General features: G+C 36.9%; 2 protein-coding genes and 1 pseudogene across 2 annotated transcripts; 2 read left to right on the forward strand and 1 right to left on the reverse strand.

The window, feature by feature from the left end:
* Positions 1-5,088: 5,088 nt before the first annotated feature.
* LOC132301402 (L-type lectin-domain containing receptor kinase IX.1-like) lies at positions 5,089-7,137 on the forward strand. Its single transcript, XM_059798655.1, has one exon. It carries the CDS (start codon positions 5,089-5,091, stop codon positions 7,135-7,137), a length of 2,049 nt encoding a protein of 682 aa, XP_059654638.1.
* A 934-nt stretch (positions 7,138-8,071) lies between these two features.
* On the forward strand, positions 8,072-12,236 carry LOC132301403 (L-type lectin-domain containing receptor kinase IX.1-like; annotated as a pseudogene).
* A 2,187-nt stretch (positions 12,237-14,423) lies between these two features.
* LOC132298731 (protein FLOURY 1-like) lies at positions 14,424-16,949 on the reverse strand. The gene has a single exon (XM_059795108.1). The coding sequence runs from the start codon at positions 16,388-16,390 to the stop codon at positions 15,500-15,502; it is 891 nt and encodes a 296-aa protein (XP_059651091.1). The 5' UTR covers positions 16,391-16,949; the 3' UTR covers positions 14,424-15,499.
* Positions 16,950-18,833: the final 1,884 nt, after the last annotated feature.

The following is an 18,833-nucleotide window of genomic DNA, read 5'->3' on the forward strand; positions in this document are numbered from 1 at the left end:
TTTTTACATTAGTCTTATTGCTTTTATTTTCATAGTGACAATGAAGATATTAACTATGAATGGTTTTCAAGGCATGTTGATTTTGAAACTTGATATTCCATTGCTTAGGTACCTCCTTTGATGGACTATGCTTGATTCTTACCTTCATGTGCTTCATCATTTGATTGAATGCTTGATGGTCTTTTGCTTAAGTTAATGTATTTGATACTACACCCTAGTCTAGGTAGTCCAAATGTGTTGTCTTTTGATAGACCATTCTTGTTTTAATCTCATGAACTTTTTATTGGTTATGAAGCAACTATGTGTTGCTACATAATTCTTGATCATTACTTATATAGTGTTTATCCCCAATTTAGTCTTGATTTAGCATGTATTTAGGGCGTAGGTGGATTCACTTCCCTAGTTTCCCCTTTTATTATCTCTAACTCTCATTTACTAGCATTCTTGTTTTATGCACACTTCAATTACTAGCTTAGTGACAAACCAATCAACAACTCCTTATTACACCTTATCATTCTAAAATGACTCTAGATACTTAGGTTGTCTTAAGACTAGCGCAGTCCCAGTGGTTCGACTTACCCGACCAATAGCCCTATTTTACAATGATTCGTGCTATTGCGAAGGTTGATGTATGATTGACCAACCGATCAACTCGCAACACTGTTCACCAAACCTTCTAAATTCTATACTTTAACTTAAAACTAACACTGGTCCTCTTTACACCGCTATACAAAACTTGAAAGAAAAATTGTCACAAGACCCCTGAACATGACAACATTCTTTCTCGACCCGTCCCTTGATAGGACAAACCAGACCCCACCGAGAATCAGACTCAAACTCAGATCAATACATCTCTGTCAAATCAACACCTATCATCTAACATACGGCTATGCAACTACATAATCACACAACGACCACCAATCACGCCTACCGGCAATTATCATACTAATCAACCTTAAGATAACTAAATGATGAATCTCTCAACAATCATATAATCATGAGTCACCAAAAAAATAAAATGTATCACCTTGTATTCTGAACACAAATCCTCAAAATGAGATTCTCAATAATCAACGATTGTACCACTAACCCATTATCAAACACCCAATACCACTTAACACCTTTCGTCACCCAAAATAATTTATGCAAATTCACATTGTCAAACCAACACAGCGTACGGTACCATACTCTTACTATCACCAACAAGTCAGAATGATCATTGACCTTTGACCCGACATCGTGTCAAAGAAAGATTGATTCAGGAGAAATAGTTGGCCAGGCCATTCTCATCCTCAATCCGATCTTGACACAGACATCGTTCTTGTCCTTAGGTCTAAGCCTCAAATACAACCCTTTACAGTCCATAAAATAACCACAAGATTCACTCCCTAATCAATCTATCACCTCAATAACCATATAGTCACAAAATAATATGCTAAAAGCAACACGATAATCATTCCTCGATCTCACGATCATAACAAGCTAAAGTAACCCATCGCCAATACCACAATCATCAATCAACCTAAAAGCCTTTCAGTTATCTCATATCACCCACAACACATAATTAACATCATAACCTTATTCGATTCGATTCTGACCTCGTCAAAACACTCAATACGATCATTTCATTTTGAAAACCTCAAGACCAAAGTCAACCATTCCTATTATTCCTCGATAAGATCCCACATTCTCCCTCTAGCTACTTAGCATTCAAACGATACCCACATTGGTCCTCAAGTCACTGTTCAATTCAGACATCAATAAAAGCATCAAGATGCACAACTCAAATCACATCGCCTAATCATCCTCAAACCACGATGCACGACACATTCTCTAACCATCACCGATAGTACTAAATATCGAAAACACAACTCTTACTTGACAACCCGTGCCTGTCATTCCACCAGTCGGAACCACTCTCAGAACAAGCACTACAAAACTTAAAGACTCCACCTCCCTCTGTAGGAGTGAGTCGACCCATTCAACAAGTACCTCTACCGATGAACCCCAACAGCACAACAATTCACTCACAAGCCTGACCGCCCACGGACGTGCACAATTTCTAAATGGAGAACAAGACTTCTAGCAAATGACGTCCTTACCAGGACTAAAACAAACGAAAAGGATAACAAATCCTGCTCTCACAAGAGACCAACGATTCACACCTAAATGTACCCAACCACCTGTCATACGCTATTCATCTATTGTCCAACCATGGACACCCAATCTCACTTAAGATGAATTGAACTCCTTATATACAAGGAGAATGACCAACTAGGAAGCACATACAGAACTACGTCCGCAACTCTAGGCGACCTCGCCACAAACAAACCGTCATACGCAGTCAACATCGAAACCTTGCATACGCTACCCCGCAACACCTATGCTTGCAAAAACCAATCAAATAAGAGCACCAACGCTCACGTCACAGGGACACAAGGAACAAGACTCATGACGCCAATTACATCAACCCACGACTCACCAAAGAAAAAGTGCCTACCTGGTAACACCGCCCTCACTAGCTCGAGAGACTAAACTATTCCCAATTACTTTCAACTAATACACAACCCATCACCTATCTGACAACACACAACAAATAACTCACAATCCCTAGTCCGTCCTCAGATTATACCTGAAACCATCATGCTCATCAACACTAAACATCACACCATGACATCATAACACCTCCATTATCACTCATTCCAACAACCGTTCAAACCTATTATTCCATCAGACCATCAAGTCACTACTAAAAGATTTTTTTTCCAGACATCCTCAAGATAATATTATCGTAACCAAAGAACAAGCACAACGCTTACTGCTCCCCATAACAACCACCATTTACCATTAGAAAAGAACATCCACGCGTCAATACCATGCCAACAAATCCTCAAAAAAAAATGAGCATAAGAATCCAAAATGCTCAACACCTAACTATCTCCTTAAAACCATCAATAATGCGATCAATCGCTACTGTTTTCCTGGACACTGGGTTCACTCCAAAACTGACTTACTCTTCAATTACAGGAACTTCAAGTACTAATACCTCATAATCATTCTTCCCAAAATAACTTCACAATTCCACTCCCTTATAAACAACAAACATCCACTACCAACCGCTCCCTCGAAAGTGACATTACCTGACATGAAAACACACCTCACTTATGATACTCAACACCATAGTTAGCAACCCACAATAAGAAAATTAAAAATCCTACGTGGCAACGCTATATGAACAATCCCTAAGAGAGACAACAACGCTAAGCCAAACAATCAACCACACAAGCTACAGTCTACAACAACTACAACCAGTGGTCTCTCTAATTGGTATCTAACTGGACACTCAAGTCATACCTACAACTGATCCATCCAACCAAACAAAAGGGTATACAACTGTTACACCCCCGACACTATCATTACCCAGCCGATCGGTACAATTACTATCCAACACAATGGAATGTCCACGTCGATTTCATCTGATTTATGTGCCCGTAGCTCACTCAGTGTGGTAGCCTTCTGGTGCCACCTGCACACGCTCACACACACCCGCCCACAAGGCCACAAAACAAATAAATCAAATAGAATAGGCCACCAAGCCCAAGAGGTCACTCCTCATCCTGGCTCAACACAATCTGTGACCAATACTCTATGGTCACCAAATAACATCACACTTAGTTTCTGCCTCCTTCACTGGGAATCATAACAAAAGGTACAACCTCCTCATCCCGTCGCCAACTCAAGATCAACCTCAACTTTTACTCCCAAAACGATAATCTAAGAGACAAATTTACAATCTTAAACATTAATGAACTTCTAAAAAAAAATCCATCCCAAGAGTCCATTCGCTACACCAAAGAAGCACAACACAAACCCTCACCCGTGCAAGAAAATGAGGACTTCCGTCCAGGAAGACACCTAAGATCAAACCATTTCACCGTTACTAGTCTCTAGGAAGAAGACTCCCAATGGAACAACGTATTCAGGTCAAACCGGACTCAGAAGATTGTGTTATTCACATCATCCTTGCTCACAATGCTGATACCCACCCTAATCATATGTGATAACCCATAGAATTAATACAACACAGAAGTGCGTATGCTAAACAATTACCTACTAAAAACATAACACCTACACGTGGATCATTTAAATCTGTGCTACACACATATAACATACAAGCATGTGATCACGCAAGCAAATTTACACGTGGGCAATTAAACAGGTAAACAAATAAACAAGTAGACATGCTGTTCAAACATTTAAACACTTTAGCATGTAACACATAGACAAGTAAACGATCTAGCATGCTCCTTCAAATATCAAAACACGTAACAAATAATCTCACATGCAATTACAAACAACTTCCCATGCAATCCCACATAGGCCTCCACCTGTCGTCCTAAGGTTTTCAAACCATTGCTTTGATACCATTCTGTAACGACCCAACTCGTCATGGATCCGGATCATTAAACGGGTCCTTTCCCGACCCAAAATCATCTGAGGGTAATACGGTAATTTCACATTAAATTTAAATAACAAGGTCCAAAAAGGGCAAAATGATAATTTGTCACAATTCAATAAATTGAGACTCAAGGGTACAACGGTCATTAACTTATATCACATAGCAGATAAAATAAGGTTCGGGGCAATATAATCCTTTCGGGGGTTAAAATATAATTATGCCATTTTATTAGGTCATAAAATAATTACGTGCAACTTCAAATGGATGCCAATGTGTAATTTTGGGAAACTAAACACATATTACATAAGTGATAGAAACCGATCGACGTATCATGTAGTCTAGGTGTGGTCGCATTCTTTTACACCTTTTAATGATATTGAAATGTCACTTGGATTTTACTGATCTAGTGTCTTTACATATACTTTCAATAAAAGAGAGACAAACAACAACAAAAATAAGGAACAAAACCTTTTCCCCAACAACTTGGTTGACGAAATAAACAATGAATCCATAAGAAGTTAAGACTAAGAAAGAAAAATATATAACCTTGCATTGCAAGACTTATGCTACCATAAGCTATTCAAATGAGAATTTGCAATCATATATAACACGAGAACTCCTTTATAGCCATGGTTGTTTGGAACTATGAGATTTATCTCCAATCACAAAGTCATCCTCTATCCATGATCATAAACGTTTTCTTTTTCTTAATCATCCCTTTTGCAGCTCCGTTGTCATTTAACTTCAACAGCTTCACTCCCTATGATTTAAACATAACCTATGAAAGAGCTAATCCGGCAAACGGTTTTATCCAACTCACCCCGAACAAGTGTGATTCACCTATGAATGTAAGCATTGGCCGAGCCACATATTCCAAGCCGATGCACCTTTGGGACAGGGCCTCAAGAAATCTGGCAGACTTCACTACCAACTTCAGTTTTGTCATCAATTCGCATCACAGAGAATCTTATGGTGATGGGATTGCGTTCTTCCTTGCGCCTGCAGGATCAAAAATCCCAGATGTCGAAGCAAGTGGTGGCAATCTTGGCCTCCGAAGTGATTTCAGTACAGAAAAATCATTTGTTGCAGTGGAGTTTGATATTTTTCAGAACAGCTGGGACCCAGAATTTAACCATGTAGGTATTGACATCAACTCTATGACATCTGTTAATGTTGTAAAATGGTTGAGCAGTACTAATATTTTGAATGGGGAAATAAATGATGTTTGGATTCGTTATAATTCAGTTTCAAAAACTCTCAGTGTTTTCTTCACTGATACCAATAGAATGGGAACCACTTTCAAACAAAGCCTTCATTACTTCGTTGATCTAAGGGACTGCTTGCCAGAATGGGTTACAATTGGCTTTTCAGCTGCAACAGCAAATGCATCAGCTATGCATAGTATATACTCATGGAACTTCAGTTCAACACTGGAAATTGAAGAAAACATAACGACTCCAACAAATCCAGGAGTAATCACACCAAGTTCTGATCCTGACCCCAAATCAAGTAAAAGCCAGAAAGGATTAGTGGGTGGATTGGCTGTTGTTGGAGGCATTTTGGTTGGTGTATCGAGTTTGGTTTTGTTCCTCTTTTGCAAGAAAAAGCACGGGAGTCAAAACAAAGCTGGTCCTGGCTTTGTCATGTCTGTGGTTGACAATTTTGAAAGAGGTACAGGACCTAGAAAGTTTTCTTACAAGGACTTGGCTCGTGCTACCAATAACTTCATGCTGGAAGAGAAACTCGGAGAGGGAGGGTTTGGTGAGGTTTACAGAGGTTTCTTGAGGGACTTAAACTCCTATGTTGCTGTGAAAAGGGTGTCAAGGGGTTCTAGACAAGGTCTAAAGGAGTATGCATCAGAAGTTATGATTATTAGTCGATTGAGGCATAGGAACCTTGTGCAACTCATTGGTTGGTGCCATGAAAGACGAGAACTATTGCTTGTTTACGAGTTCATGCCTAATGGAAGTTTAGATTCTCATCTCTTTAGAGAAAAAAACTTTTTAACTTGGATTGTGAGATACAAAATCGCTAAAGGCTTGGCCTCGGCATTGCTCTATCTTCACGAAGGATGGGAACAATGTGTCTTGCACAGGGACATAAAATCAAGCAACATTATGTTGGATTCCAGTTTCAATGCCAAGCTTGGGGATTTTGGATTAGCTAGGCTTGTAGACCACGAAAAAGGATCGCGAACAACAATTTTGGCAGGGACCATTGGTTACATGGCTCCCGATTGTGTCATTACAGGCAAGGCCAGTAAGGAATCAGATGTCTATAGCTTCGGAGTTGTAGCATTAGAAATAGCATGTGGAAGAAAACCGATCGACTGTAGTGCTCAAGAAGAGTGTCAGATAACTATGATAGAGTGGGTCCGGTACCTCTATGGAATAGGAAGGCTTCTTGAAGCAGCGGACCCAAAACTGTCTGCAGATTTTGATAAGAAAGAAATGGAATGCTTGATGATTGTCGGCCTTTGGTGTGCTCAACTAGATAGCAATCTTAGGCCTTCAATTAAGCAAGCAATTCATGTCCTGAATTTTGAGGCTCCATTGCCAAATCTTCCATCGGAGATGCCTATGCCAACATATGGAACTATTCCTATGTTTTCAGCGGCACTATCCTATGGCACCATTGTTTCTGAGAGCAGCCAAATGAGTTACTTAGCAGGTAGGTGACAAAACAAAGGGTCGGGAGAACCCAGCTTTACTTACTTTCGACAATTAACATTCTAGTTCCTTATTCTTTGTTCATCTTCCTTAGACTGTAAAGCTTTACTTTGCTTTCATGTACCATTTTTCTATCTTAAGTTTAGTCATGGACTAACATTTGACTTTTGGTTGTAAGTTCCATTGCTTTTAATTTATTCAAATATTCGTAATATTCAGCTTTTAAACTTAAGAAATCATTATGCAATTCAACAAAAGCAAACAAAAAATATATCATCATCATCATATTCAACATTACATGCATTATCAGATTATATGTTAGCCAATTCATCACAAGATGCATCACAAGGAGAATTATCATGCTTTAGCAAGTTCAATTCACTGTCACATTCACTATCAAAGGAAGTATCAGACAAACTAGAATGTTCTTCAGACATCAAATTACCAAAGAAAACATAATCATCAAGAAAACTTACGTTTGGTACGATAATTGGTGCCAAACAGGACGACACCACCATTCCTTTAGGTCTGCAATCATTGATTCATCCCAAGTTAACAGATTTGCTACTCTTGACCAGTTTTTATTGATGGAGCATTTTGATCCTTTTCCTTCCATTCTTAACCGCATCCCAACACTAGCTAACAGCCACCCACCAAATCCTTCTACCGATGATCTCATACTCTGGTTCCCATCACCAACAGGTAAAATTTCCCTCAAGCACACCATCCCATTCTTCATGGCATCCTCGCCTCCCGTTAATTGGGCTCATCTTGTATGGAGTTCTCCATCTATTCCTAGACACAGAATTATCGGATTGCTAGCTGTGCATAACGGGCTACCCACACCAAAAGAATATGGCTTTCCTTCATTACGACAACAACTGCCCTTTCTGTAATTCTCCTGTGAATTCTCACAGCCCATTTGGTCATTCATTCAAACAAGATGTGGGCCATATTGTTCTCCAATGAACGAATTCCTATATCAATTGACCATCCTATCACTGAAAATCAAAAACCTCTCAGGGCGTCAATATATCATATTTGGTCAGACAGGCATAATTCACAACTGTTCCAACTTCCAAGCAACTGTATCCTCTCAATCTCAGGTTCCCTGCATTGGATTCTTGATGCAGTCAGAGGTAAATTACTCTCCATACAGCTGAGAGACTCTGTGGAAACTGAGGCAATTTTTGTCTATCACCATGCTTCACCGGATTGCTCATAACATAACCGTTAAGCTTGAACTATTTGAATTTTCTGAATGACTACTGTAGCTGCCAACAATGGGCAACTTCTTTTGGGCTTGTTAATTTGACTTGCGAAATCACAAAATTTGGGTTGCTGCCTTCTTCTTTGGGCTTTTTATTTTCACCTGTAATAAGTGAGCTTTGGGCCTTTCCCATTCTTTACCATCTCACTTGTTGACGCTTTTGTTCACCATACTGGAAATCTTCTAAACGGATGCAGCCCGAATGCTAAGCTTGTGCTTTTGCACCTATTTCATTTCACGCGGCTTAAATTTGGATGCCGGATCTCATGTTCTGCCTATACTTTTACTCCAATTTCATTTTGTGCGGGCTTAAATTTTACCGCTTTCGCTATACTGCTCCTACTTTATGAGACTTAGGTAAATACACGTTTACTAATAATACAATAATACAAGTGCAATAACCTTGGATTTGTTGAAAATAACAGGATTGATAAACAAGTATGTATTCAAGAATGATAAAAAATAATAATAATAATAAATAAATAAATGAAAAATCTCCCTGGCCTAAAAGAATTAATTCAAATGATAATAAGCACTTTTCAATCATCATCAACCGATTAAAATCAAGTTTGGCAGAGTCTAAAGCCTGAACTTAGGAGCTTTAATTGGAGAACATGAAGATAAGCACATCTTTTAGCCAATTGATGATCAGTTGTAAGGTCAAAATTGAGATATGTCTTCTATCAATCCATCTCAGTATGATAATGACCCCTAAAGTAGTCATACAGAAGCACTTCCAGATGCAAAATTGTCAAAATTATGAAAGTTAGGGTAAGGTGCGTAAAAATATACTACGCATGGCACTTTGTCCACTTATTTTTAAAAATGTATTATTTTCTTTCTATTTATTGTAAAAATGTGCGAAAACACTGCTCAAATCCCCCTCATTTTGCAATTACCATCACACGTGATTGCCTTGGTGATTTTTTTGCTCTGGTATAGTCCAGTCCTTTCAATATTCTGCATTCGTGAAAGTAAAACTGCAAAAGATGTGGTTTTAGGAATTCACAATAGTTAACATACATACATTAAAATATGAACATAAATAAAAGAGCATAAGAATGTGAAGTGTTTACATGAATAGTACTGTAGTGGGGACCTTTGCTCCAGTGAAATCACACACTAAAACCTAGTTGGGTGGCTATTCTTAATCTTTCCAACCCAAGCAGACCACCCAAAGTAGCCCAACCAATACTCTCTCTTCAATACCAAAGAGTCCCTCTCTCTATCTCATCATCACACACACACTAGGCGCCACAGGCTGGAACAGAGTTGCCTTGTAAAAAACGCTTGTCTTAAAACCATAGCATGGTCAGTAACTAAATTGGCGCCAACCCTCCAGACCAAATTTTCTATTGAATTCTGGTTTTTTGATGAAAATGGAGAGAGGGATATTAGGTCATTGTCATTGGAATCTATTGTTTGTAACACAGCCAAGAGAGCATGACAGTTTGATATTGAATAATGTAATTGAGAGATCCAAAACTGGTCGGTAATGAATTCGACCATTTTGTAGATTTGTACAAAATAATGTTGACATGTCAGTTTGGATTTCTGTGATCAAGTGTCTTCACAAATAAGTTTTAAAATGACAAGCAAAAGAGAGTTACAGATAGAGAACAAAAAAAGCAATTTTTAGTTGACGAAGTAAACAATGAATCCATAACAAGTGAAAACTAGCTACCATAAGCTATTCAAATAACAATTTGAAAGCATATATAGCACAAAAAAAAAAAAAAAAAAAAAAAAAAAAAAAAAAAAAACATCTTTGTAGCCATGGTTGTTTCAAATTATGAGACTTATCTCCAACACCAAATCACTCTCTCCTCATGATCATAAACTTTTTCTTTTTCTTAATCAACCCCTTTGCAGCTCCATTGTCGTTTAACTTCAATGGCTTCGCTCCCAATGATTTAAACATAACCTATGAAAGAGCTGCTTATCCAGCAAACAATGTAATCCATCTTACCTTGAACCAGTGTGACGAAGGTATGGGTACAAGCATTGGCCGAGCCACATATTCCAAGCCGATGCAGCTTTGGGACAAGGCCACAAGAAATCTAGCAGGCTTCACTACCCACTTCAGTTTTGTCATCAAATCGAATTACACAACACCGTATGGTGATGGGTTTGCATTTTTCCTCACGCCCGCAGGATCAAAAATCCCTGATAATGCAACAAACGGTGGCAGTATAGGCCTCACAAATGATATCCAGCCACTCAACTCAACAGAAAATCCATTTGTTGCAGTTGAGTTCGATATTTTTCGGAACTACTGGGACCCGGAATTCAGCCATGTAGGTATTGACATCAACTCTATGAAATCTGCCACTACTGTGTCATGGTGGATTAATAACAGTATTTCAGAGGGGAAAGTAAATGATGCTTGCATTAGTTACAATTCTGTTTCAAAAAACACTGAGTGTTGTCTTCACTGGCTTTAGAAGGAATAACACTTTCAAACAAAGGCTTCACTACAAAGTTGATTTAAGGGACTACTTGCCGGAATGGATTACATTTGGCTTTTCAGCTGCAACAGGAAGTGCAACAGCTATACATAGTATACACTAATGGAACTTCAGTTCAACATTAGGAATTGATTAAAACACAACAAATCCAACAGATCCGGGGATAATCGCACCAGGCCCCATTCCTGACTCCAAGCCAAGTAAAAGCCAGAGAGAATTGGTGGTTGTATTGGCTGTTGGTGGAGGCATTTTGGCTGGTATATTGAGTTTCGTTTTAATCATATTTTGGAAAAAGAGGAGCGGGGATCAAAACAAAGGTGACCCTATCTCTTTGATGTGTCCATGGATTACAAATTTGAAAGAGGTACGGGACCTGGGAAGATTTCTTACAAGGAATTGACTCGTGCCACCAATAAGTTCGTGCAGGAAGAGAAACTTGGAGAGGGAGGATTGGGTGGGGTTTACAAAAGATTCTTGCGGGACTTGAAGTCCTATGTTGCTGTGAAAAGGGTGTCAAGGAGTTCTAGACAGGGTCTAAAGGAGTATGCATCAGAAGTGATGATCATTGGTCGATTGAGGCATAGAAACCTAGAGCAACTCATTGGTTGGTGCCATGAAAGAAGAGAGCTCTTGCCTTGTATATGAGTTCATGCCTAGTGGCAGTTTAGATTCCCATCTCTTCAGAGAGAAAACCCTGTTAACTTGGGCTGTGAGGTACAAAATTACTCAGAGGCTTGGCCTCTCCATCTTTGTGAAGAAGGGGAACAATGCGTTGTGCACAGAGACATAAAATCAAGCAATATTATGTTGGATTCCAACTTCAATGCCAAACTTGGGGATTTCGGGTTAGCTAAGCTTGTTGACCACGAAAAAGGATCACAAACAACAGTTTTGGCAGGGACCATTGGCTACATGGCTCCTGATTGTGTTATTACAGGGCCAGTAAGGAATCAGATGTCTATAGATTTGGAGTTGTAGCATTAGAAATAGCATGTGGAAGAAAACCCATTGACCCCGGAGCTCGAGAAGAGAGTCAGGTAAGTTTGATAGAGTGGGTCTGGGAACTCTACAGAATGGGAAAGCTTCTTGAAGCAGCCGACCCCAAATTATCTTCAGATTTCGATGAGAGAGAAATGGAATGCTTGATGATTGTTGGCCTGAGGTGTACTCAACCAGATAGCAATCTCAGGCCTTCAATTAAGCAAGCAATTCATGCCCTAAATTTTGAGGCACCATTGCCCATTTTTCCATCAAAGATGCCTATGCCAACATATGGAAGAACTATTCCTACATTTTCACCATTTCTATCCTATGGCACCATTGTTTCTAAGAGCAGCCAAATGAGTTGTGTTTACGATGATTTAATTTAATTATGCAAGGATATGCTTGCAAATTGTGTGTTTGTGGCTCAGCCAAATGATTTTGATTATGTAAGCAAATTAAATCTTGCTTTGCACATCCTATTTCACAAGAAATGTAACTTTGATTCTGTAAGTAAATAGTGACTGCCAAATAACTGAAGACTAGAAAGAAAAATACAACGCTGCTACCATGAGCTATTGAAATGACATTTTGCAAGCAAATATACCACGAAACTTAATCAAAACTATTCAAGATTTGAAACAATTTTACCAGCCAAAGAAGTTCTAGTAACAAATTTCTTCCATTTGATACAGCTATCCACAATATCAGCCAATTAACTTTAGTTCATTATTTTAAAAATAATTAGTACAAATATTTAAACCAGTAAAAAAAAAAAAAAAAAAGGAAAAAAAAAAAAAAAGAAAAAGAAAAGAAGAAGGTGTGTGTTTGAGGGACAAGCTAGCTTAATGATTGTGTATTTATTTTTCGTATTCTCGATGTGCCGTTATATAGGCAAAACATAATGCATTAATTGAAAGAGAATGCGAAAAATAAATACACAAGCATCGAGCAGCTTGCTCCTCAGAGCAGCTCTCTGGAGGAGCAACCTATCCCTACTGTTAACACTCGAACCAGGCTCCCTTTCTTCTCCAAATGGCATCCGCTATATTGGCAAAGCACACACACATTCAGTGTTCTCTCTCACACACATTGTGCCCATCAATTCTGCAGCATGGTCTCCCACGCCTTTCTTTCTCTCTTTCCCATCCGCATGCTTCCCATTCTTTTCTATTCTTTATTCTCTTTCTCTCTCCTCCTTTCTGCATTCTTTACTTTTTTTTTTACTTTTCTCTCTCCTATTTTCCCATCATCTTCTTTATTCTTTTTCCCAGCTTTCTTCTAATTATTATTATTATTTTTTTTTTTTTTGGAAATTAACATGTAATGCTACTTGGTTCGAACTTGGGATCACTTGCACCATAACAAGAGAGTTTGCCAATGCGCGTTAAGTAATTGGCTGAAAAACTATATAACCTTTTCCTTGCAGCCATCTTCCACTTCTTCATTTTTGCTTACTTTCTTCTCCTTCTCTAATTATTACAAGTAAAATATAAAACATATATATAATAGTAATTATATACTATAAATAATAATAATACATATATATTGAGTATATAAAATAATGGTTTTTTGCGCCCTTATCAGGACCCACATCAAAACTCATATAAATTTATGGGACTTAGGTCGAAATTATTCTACAATTTAATATCATAAACAAAAAGAAAGTATAATTAAACCCTATGTATAGCAATACTCTTCTTTTGTTCATCTCATTCATCTACCATATTCTTGTAGGCTCAACTTTTAGTGATGAGGCATCTCTTTCGAACATGTTTTCAGTGGTGAAAGATCAGTCACATACATTCCAGAAGTTCTAAAAACAGAAAAATCAAATATGGGCAACGAATGGTACACATTTGCACCGCCAACCATTTAACATAGATTGCAGACAAATTTAATACTACAGCACAATTTGAAGTCTGTAGTAGGGTGAAACAATGTGCCAAGACAATTGAAGCATAAAGAGTTTTTTTCATTATGAGAAAGTTTAAACATTGTGTAGATTGCATTTCTCATCTATGAATAGATGTACTCATTTTCACTCTCCACAACGGGAAGCATTCCACTTTAACAGAAAATATTTTGATAGATTGGTGTTTAAGTTGTTTCCTGTACACAAGCTCTCTCTATCCATAACAAAGAAGAAAAAAAAAAAAGAAATGCTCTCTGTCCATATTGAACTGAGAAACTTATGCTAAACCAAATAGCTTTCTCAAACTACCATGAACTGAGGTCATCTTTTCAATGTTACAAGAATCTATAAATGATTACTGACCAAAATGTAAAAAGAAAACCAGGCAATTGAAGGCTTGACTTCATGGACAAAGAAATCGGTACTAAGAAAAGCGAGAAACTGTAAAATCCAAGAAAAAAACTGAAAGAAGGCAATAATTTGGCTGCCAAAAAGAGATTGTCAAACAAACAAAATATAAAATGAAGGTTTTCCATTGTTTTTTTAATATCTTATGGCAAATTCTTGGCAGAGTAATGCAGCAACGTACAACAGCTCAACAAGCAATCAGTTTGGAGATAACTTGAGGTGATAAGGAAAAAAATTGAGTTACCGTCTCAAGTTATGAGCATAAAAAATAGCAAACCCCTTCGTTGCAAGAGTATCTCATATAATTTACATTCCCAAGTATAAAATATGGTTTTTCATTTCTTAATTCAGAGACCCAAATGAAAAAGGACTGCTATAAGTTATTCCAATTGCCATATTTGAACTCATCTACACAGTAGTTAGGGATAAATATCTCATCACTGGTCCTTAATCCATGTCAAGACTCTGTCTTACGATGAGTGAGCAAGATCTTCTGTAACAACGAAGCAGGATTACGAATCATTTATTGCCCTTCCTGTTGCCGATCATAGAAGTTTTTCTAAAATAGACTGATTTCTCGTGGCTTAAAAGCCCCACTATTGGCATAGTCTAATCGGTTGTGGGTGTCCTTCTTTATGTCTCCATCTAAAAACCTGCTACTATGGGAGAAAGTAGATCAAAGAGATGTTTGCAGCTACCTCGCTCTGCCCTTGAGTTTGCAACACAAGTACTTGATAGTTTGGCCGAAATGGAATTTCACACCTAAAATACAATAGTTGTCTCTAAACAAAAATTCTCTCCAAAGGTATCTCTGAAATTCCAAATGGAGGTTCAGCAATGCAAAATTCTCTAATGCTCTCAAATGAAGGGAAAAAAAACTTCCTTTCTTTGGGGAGGCAGTCCTCCGAAAATCACAATTATAAGCACATTAGATTTCCAAGTTTTCCAGTTTCTATCAAAAACCAATCAATTTACACCCTTCCAACTTCTACGAAAACAAATAGAGCCATAATTTGGAGTGTTCTTGACGTAGGAAAAACTTATTACAGTGACTCCATTCAAAGAGTTAATCAATTGCCAAATAAACAGATAGTATATTTCTAAATGGGAATAAATGCATTGCAATATTTCGATTCCATCATTACTATCGCCTCATTAATTATTCTGTTTCAAATTTCAAATGTTACAATAATAAAACGAATACACAATTTTGGAGATACGTACATTATAATGCAAAAATTCTAATTCACTAGGTATATTTTCAAAATGCTATCTTCACTTTGATAAGACAACTAATATCAATCTATGAAACAAGAAATGCTCAAGAACTTACAGTGGTGAGAGACCCATGTCAAGAGAGCTAATTAGCCCATCGCCAAGACCATCCTCAATGTTGTAACAGATAGAATTGTCAACATCCCTATGAGATTCATCCACTTCATCACCCTTCATATATAACTGAAAATTTTGACTGTACATTCTCAACTGATCTTCCAAAAGACTCCTTTCTGACTCGTGTTGTAATACAATCCATCTCAATGACTCAATTACTTCTTGATCATGGAATTGCTTCTCCTCTGTCAATCTACGGTATTGATTAGCTTCCATTTCGATCAAACTCTTCTCTTTTTGAAGGCGCAAAATCATTGCCATTGCCTCCTCAGCAGCAGTGGCAGCTGCCATTCTTTCCTTCACAAGTTCGGAATAAGCAACATTTGCTCTGCCTCTTTCCATCTTGACCAATTTTCTCAGTGACATAACATCAACTACTTCATCTTCATCATTACTACACTCTTGTTCATCATCATCAAAATTTTCATCCAAACTAATCTTTGCTTTGACATCTCTATTACTGTGCACAATTTCTTTAGTTTCCTCCAATTCTTCAATCAGGGGTGTGTCGGAATTCTTTATAAATTTCAATAATCCACACTTGCAACATAAAATCTTACCATTTTCTGAACTAAACCCATTTCTCAGATCCCTTGATTTCCCTCTAAAATCACATAGGAACTGAAACAAAGCCTTGCAGTGAAACCCATATTTCAAGACCTTGAACCCAAAACCAAGCAACAAACAGAGACCCAACACATTGAATAACTTCAAAATAGGAGCATATTCCATCAAGAGGAACCCCAGAAAATTTTCCAAAAATCTCTTAAAGAAATCATGAACAGAGCAAGCAATCAATAATAAACAAAAATTACCCAAAATCTGCATGTGGGTCAAGTGGATTTAGATCCTTCCAATGACTCAAAAAGTAATTGTATATACCATATAAAATTACGAAAACTCAAATACTATCTCGGGGATGAGATAGAAGGATAGGACTGCGCACAAGTATGGAAAAACTGAGAATGACCACGTCGATTGTTCAAGCATGAGAGAGAGAGAGAGAGAGAGAGAGAGAGAGAGAGCAGTACAGTGAGAGTGACTTTGGGTGTATTGGGGGCGAAAAAGAGGCGTAGAGTCCGAGGGAAGTAAGCACGAAAGAGCCAGAAATGGACTGAACATACCGTTTGAGATAGGCACGTTTTTACATGTAATCTCATGGGCATTTTGGTAATTTCAATTTTGTATCGTTTTAATGTCCCCCTCTAAGGACAAGTGTCAAAGAATTGAGGACTGGCGGCAAGTAACCGCCACTTGTATCCCTAATTGCGGAAATTTTTTTATTTTTATTTTTTTAGTAATAATTTGGATTGAGAAAACAATTTCACAATACATTAGATTATAATAGAGATTTATTTTTAAAATTTACAGACAAAAAAAAGGATTTTTTTTTCTAGATTTGGTTTTAAAAAATCCATACTAATATGATTTGTTGAAATTTAAAAAGGTAATACGTAATTTTATTTGCAAATCACCCTTAATTACCATAGAGATATAAGTAATTTTATTTGCAAATCACCCTTAAATAGAAATTTTTAAAAATAGAAATTTTAATTTTTTTATACAAAAATATAATTAATAACTATAAATAGAATTACACAATCTTCCTATCCCAACCCAATTACACACAATGCATACAAACACATTAACTCCATTTAGCACGTGCTTACCCATGTACAGTTTCTTTTCGATGCCAATTTCTATATCCCATAAATTTTACTCTCTCTCTATAATTTTGAGAGCAAAGAATAAAGAGAATGAATTAAAATAAAGTTATTAATCATTACTTACCAAAAAAAACCTGGGACAAAATTTAATAATAATAAAAGAAAATACAAAGCCAAAACTATATATGAGAGAGCCCAATTGATGGTCAGGCGTTAGCAACAATTAATTACTTTTATTTTTAATTTTTGGAGAATATATTAACAATTGACCAATTGGAATATAGAAAGCAAGAAATTCAGTGCCATATAAAGCACGAGAAGGGATTCTTTTTAGGTTAGATCCTAAATCTGGCCTTAGAGAAAAGATTTGCATTGCTTGAAACAAGTAGCTTCCATTTTTAATTTTTGTTTAACAGGTGATGACGTCATTAACCTAAAAGGCAATTGTTCTCCACCGAGAAAGATTGTGTTGGCTCCGAGATTTCACTTTGGTTGCATGTGGGGGTACACAAATAATTGATCATTCAAAATGAGATCAACCAAATAATTGATCATACATATGACAACTTGCAAAAATAAAATAAAAAATTCCTTAAAACTATTAATATATTAATTGGGCAAAATGCGCCCTCCCTTCCAATGGTCATCGAGTTATGTTCGGTAAGAAAGAAAGAAAGAAAATGTGTGGAGAAAAAATAGAAATGAAGGAATAAACTTTCATTGTTTGATAGAGATATACTAGGAAAGAAAGTAGAGATATACAAGGAAAGAAAGAAGAATGAATTATTATAGAAAGCATAGAAGAGAAATAGATTATTATAAAAGTTTTAAAGTAAATACTATCATAAATTATACAAATTTTAAATTACACTAATACCCGCTATAAATTGCAATAGTATAAATATTATTCGATATAATTGTAATAACAATAAAACTTTCTATTTCCTTCTCTTTTTATGAACACAATAAATTATGACCTTACTCTTCTAACCAACCGAATAAAAACAAGGAAATTCACAATGACACGATCAAACTCTAAGGATGTCTTTCATCCCTTCTACTCTTCCTTCCTTTCCATCCAATTTTTTAATTTTATTTTTATGTAATTTTAGTGCTTGCAAGTTGCAAGCCTTAGAGAAAATCTCTCCGAAGCACATCCTTGCAGTCCGGGACAATAGTGACTGTTCCTTTTTTTTTTTTTTTTTTTTTTTTTACTCCTTCGAATAATAATGGTTGTTCTAGATTAATCTAAATTATCCAATATTGATTACAAGTGTGCTGATCATGCATATACTTCAGAAATAAGAGCATTTCTCCAAAATTTCCATTTGACTTTTTATTATTGAGAGAATTTAGAAGTTCAATTTTCATTTATTTGCATTAAGGAGTTGTGGTTTCAACTGAGTCTGTGACAAACAAACATAAAAAGTTTCTTTCTAAATACACTACACCTTCAATAAACTGAAATATGGTGGCAATATCAAGCAATGCTTTGTTGGTGAGCCTGCTGCCTTACAATGCAGCTTTCTTAAAATGAAGCTTTCTTAAAATGTGAATGCCTGCAATCTGCTCTTAAACTTATTTTTTATTTATTTATTTTTTTT

Source organism: Cornus florida, unplaced genomic scaffold, assembly GCF_030987335.1.
Source record: "Cornus florida cultivar Cherokee Brave unplaced genomic scaffold, ASM3098733v1 CherokeeBrave_3.0.0_Hap2_Chr03, whole genome shotgun sequence".
Taxonomy (NCBI): domain Eukaryota; kingdom Viridiplantae; phylum Streptophyta; class Magnoliopsida; order Cornales; family Cornaceae; genus Cornus; species Cornus florida.

What these genes read in the sequence shown, in the direction of transcription:
- LOC132301402 (XM_059798655.1), top strand. Translation starts at nt 5,089, where the DNA reads ATGGTTGTTTGGAACTATGAGATTTATCTCCAATCACAAAGTCATCCT.
- LOC132298731 (XM_059795108.1), bottom strand. Translation starts at nt 16,390, where the DNA reads ATGCAGATTTTGGGTAATTTTTGTTTATTATTGATTGCTTGCTCTGTT.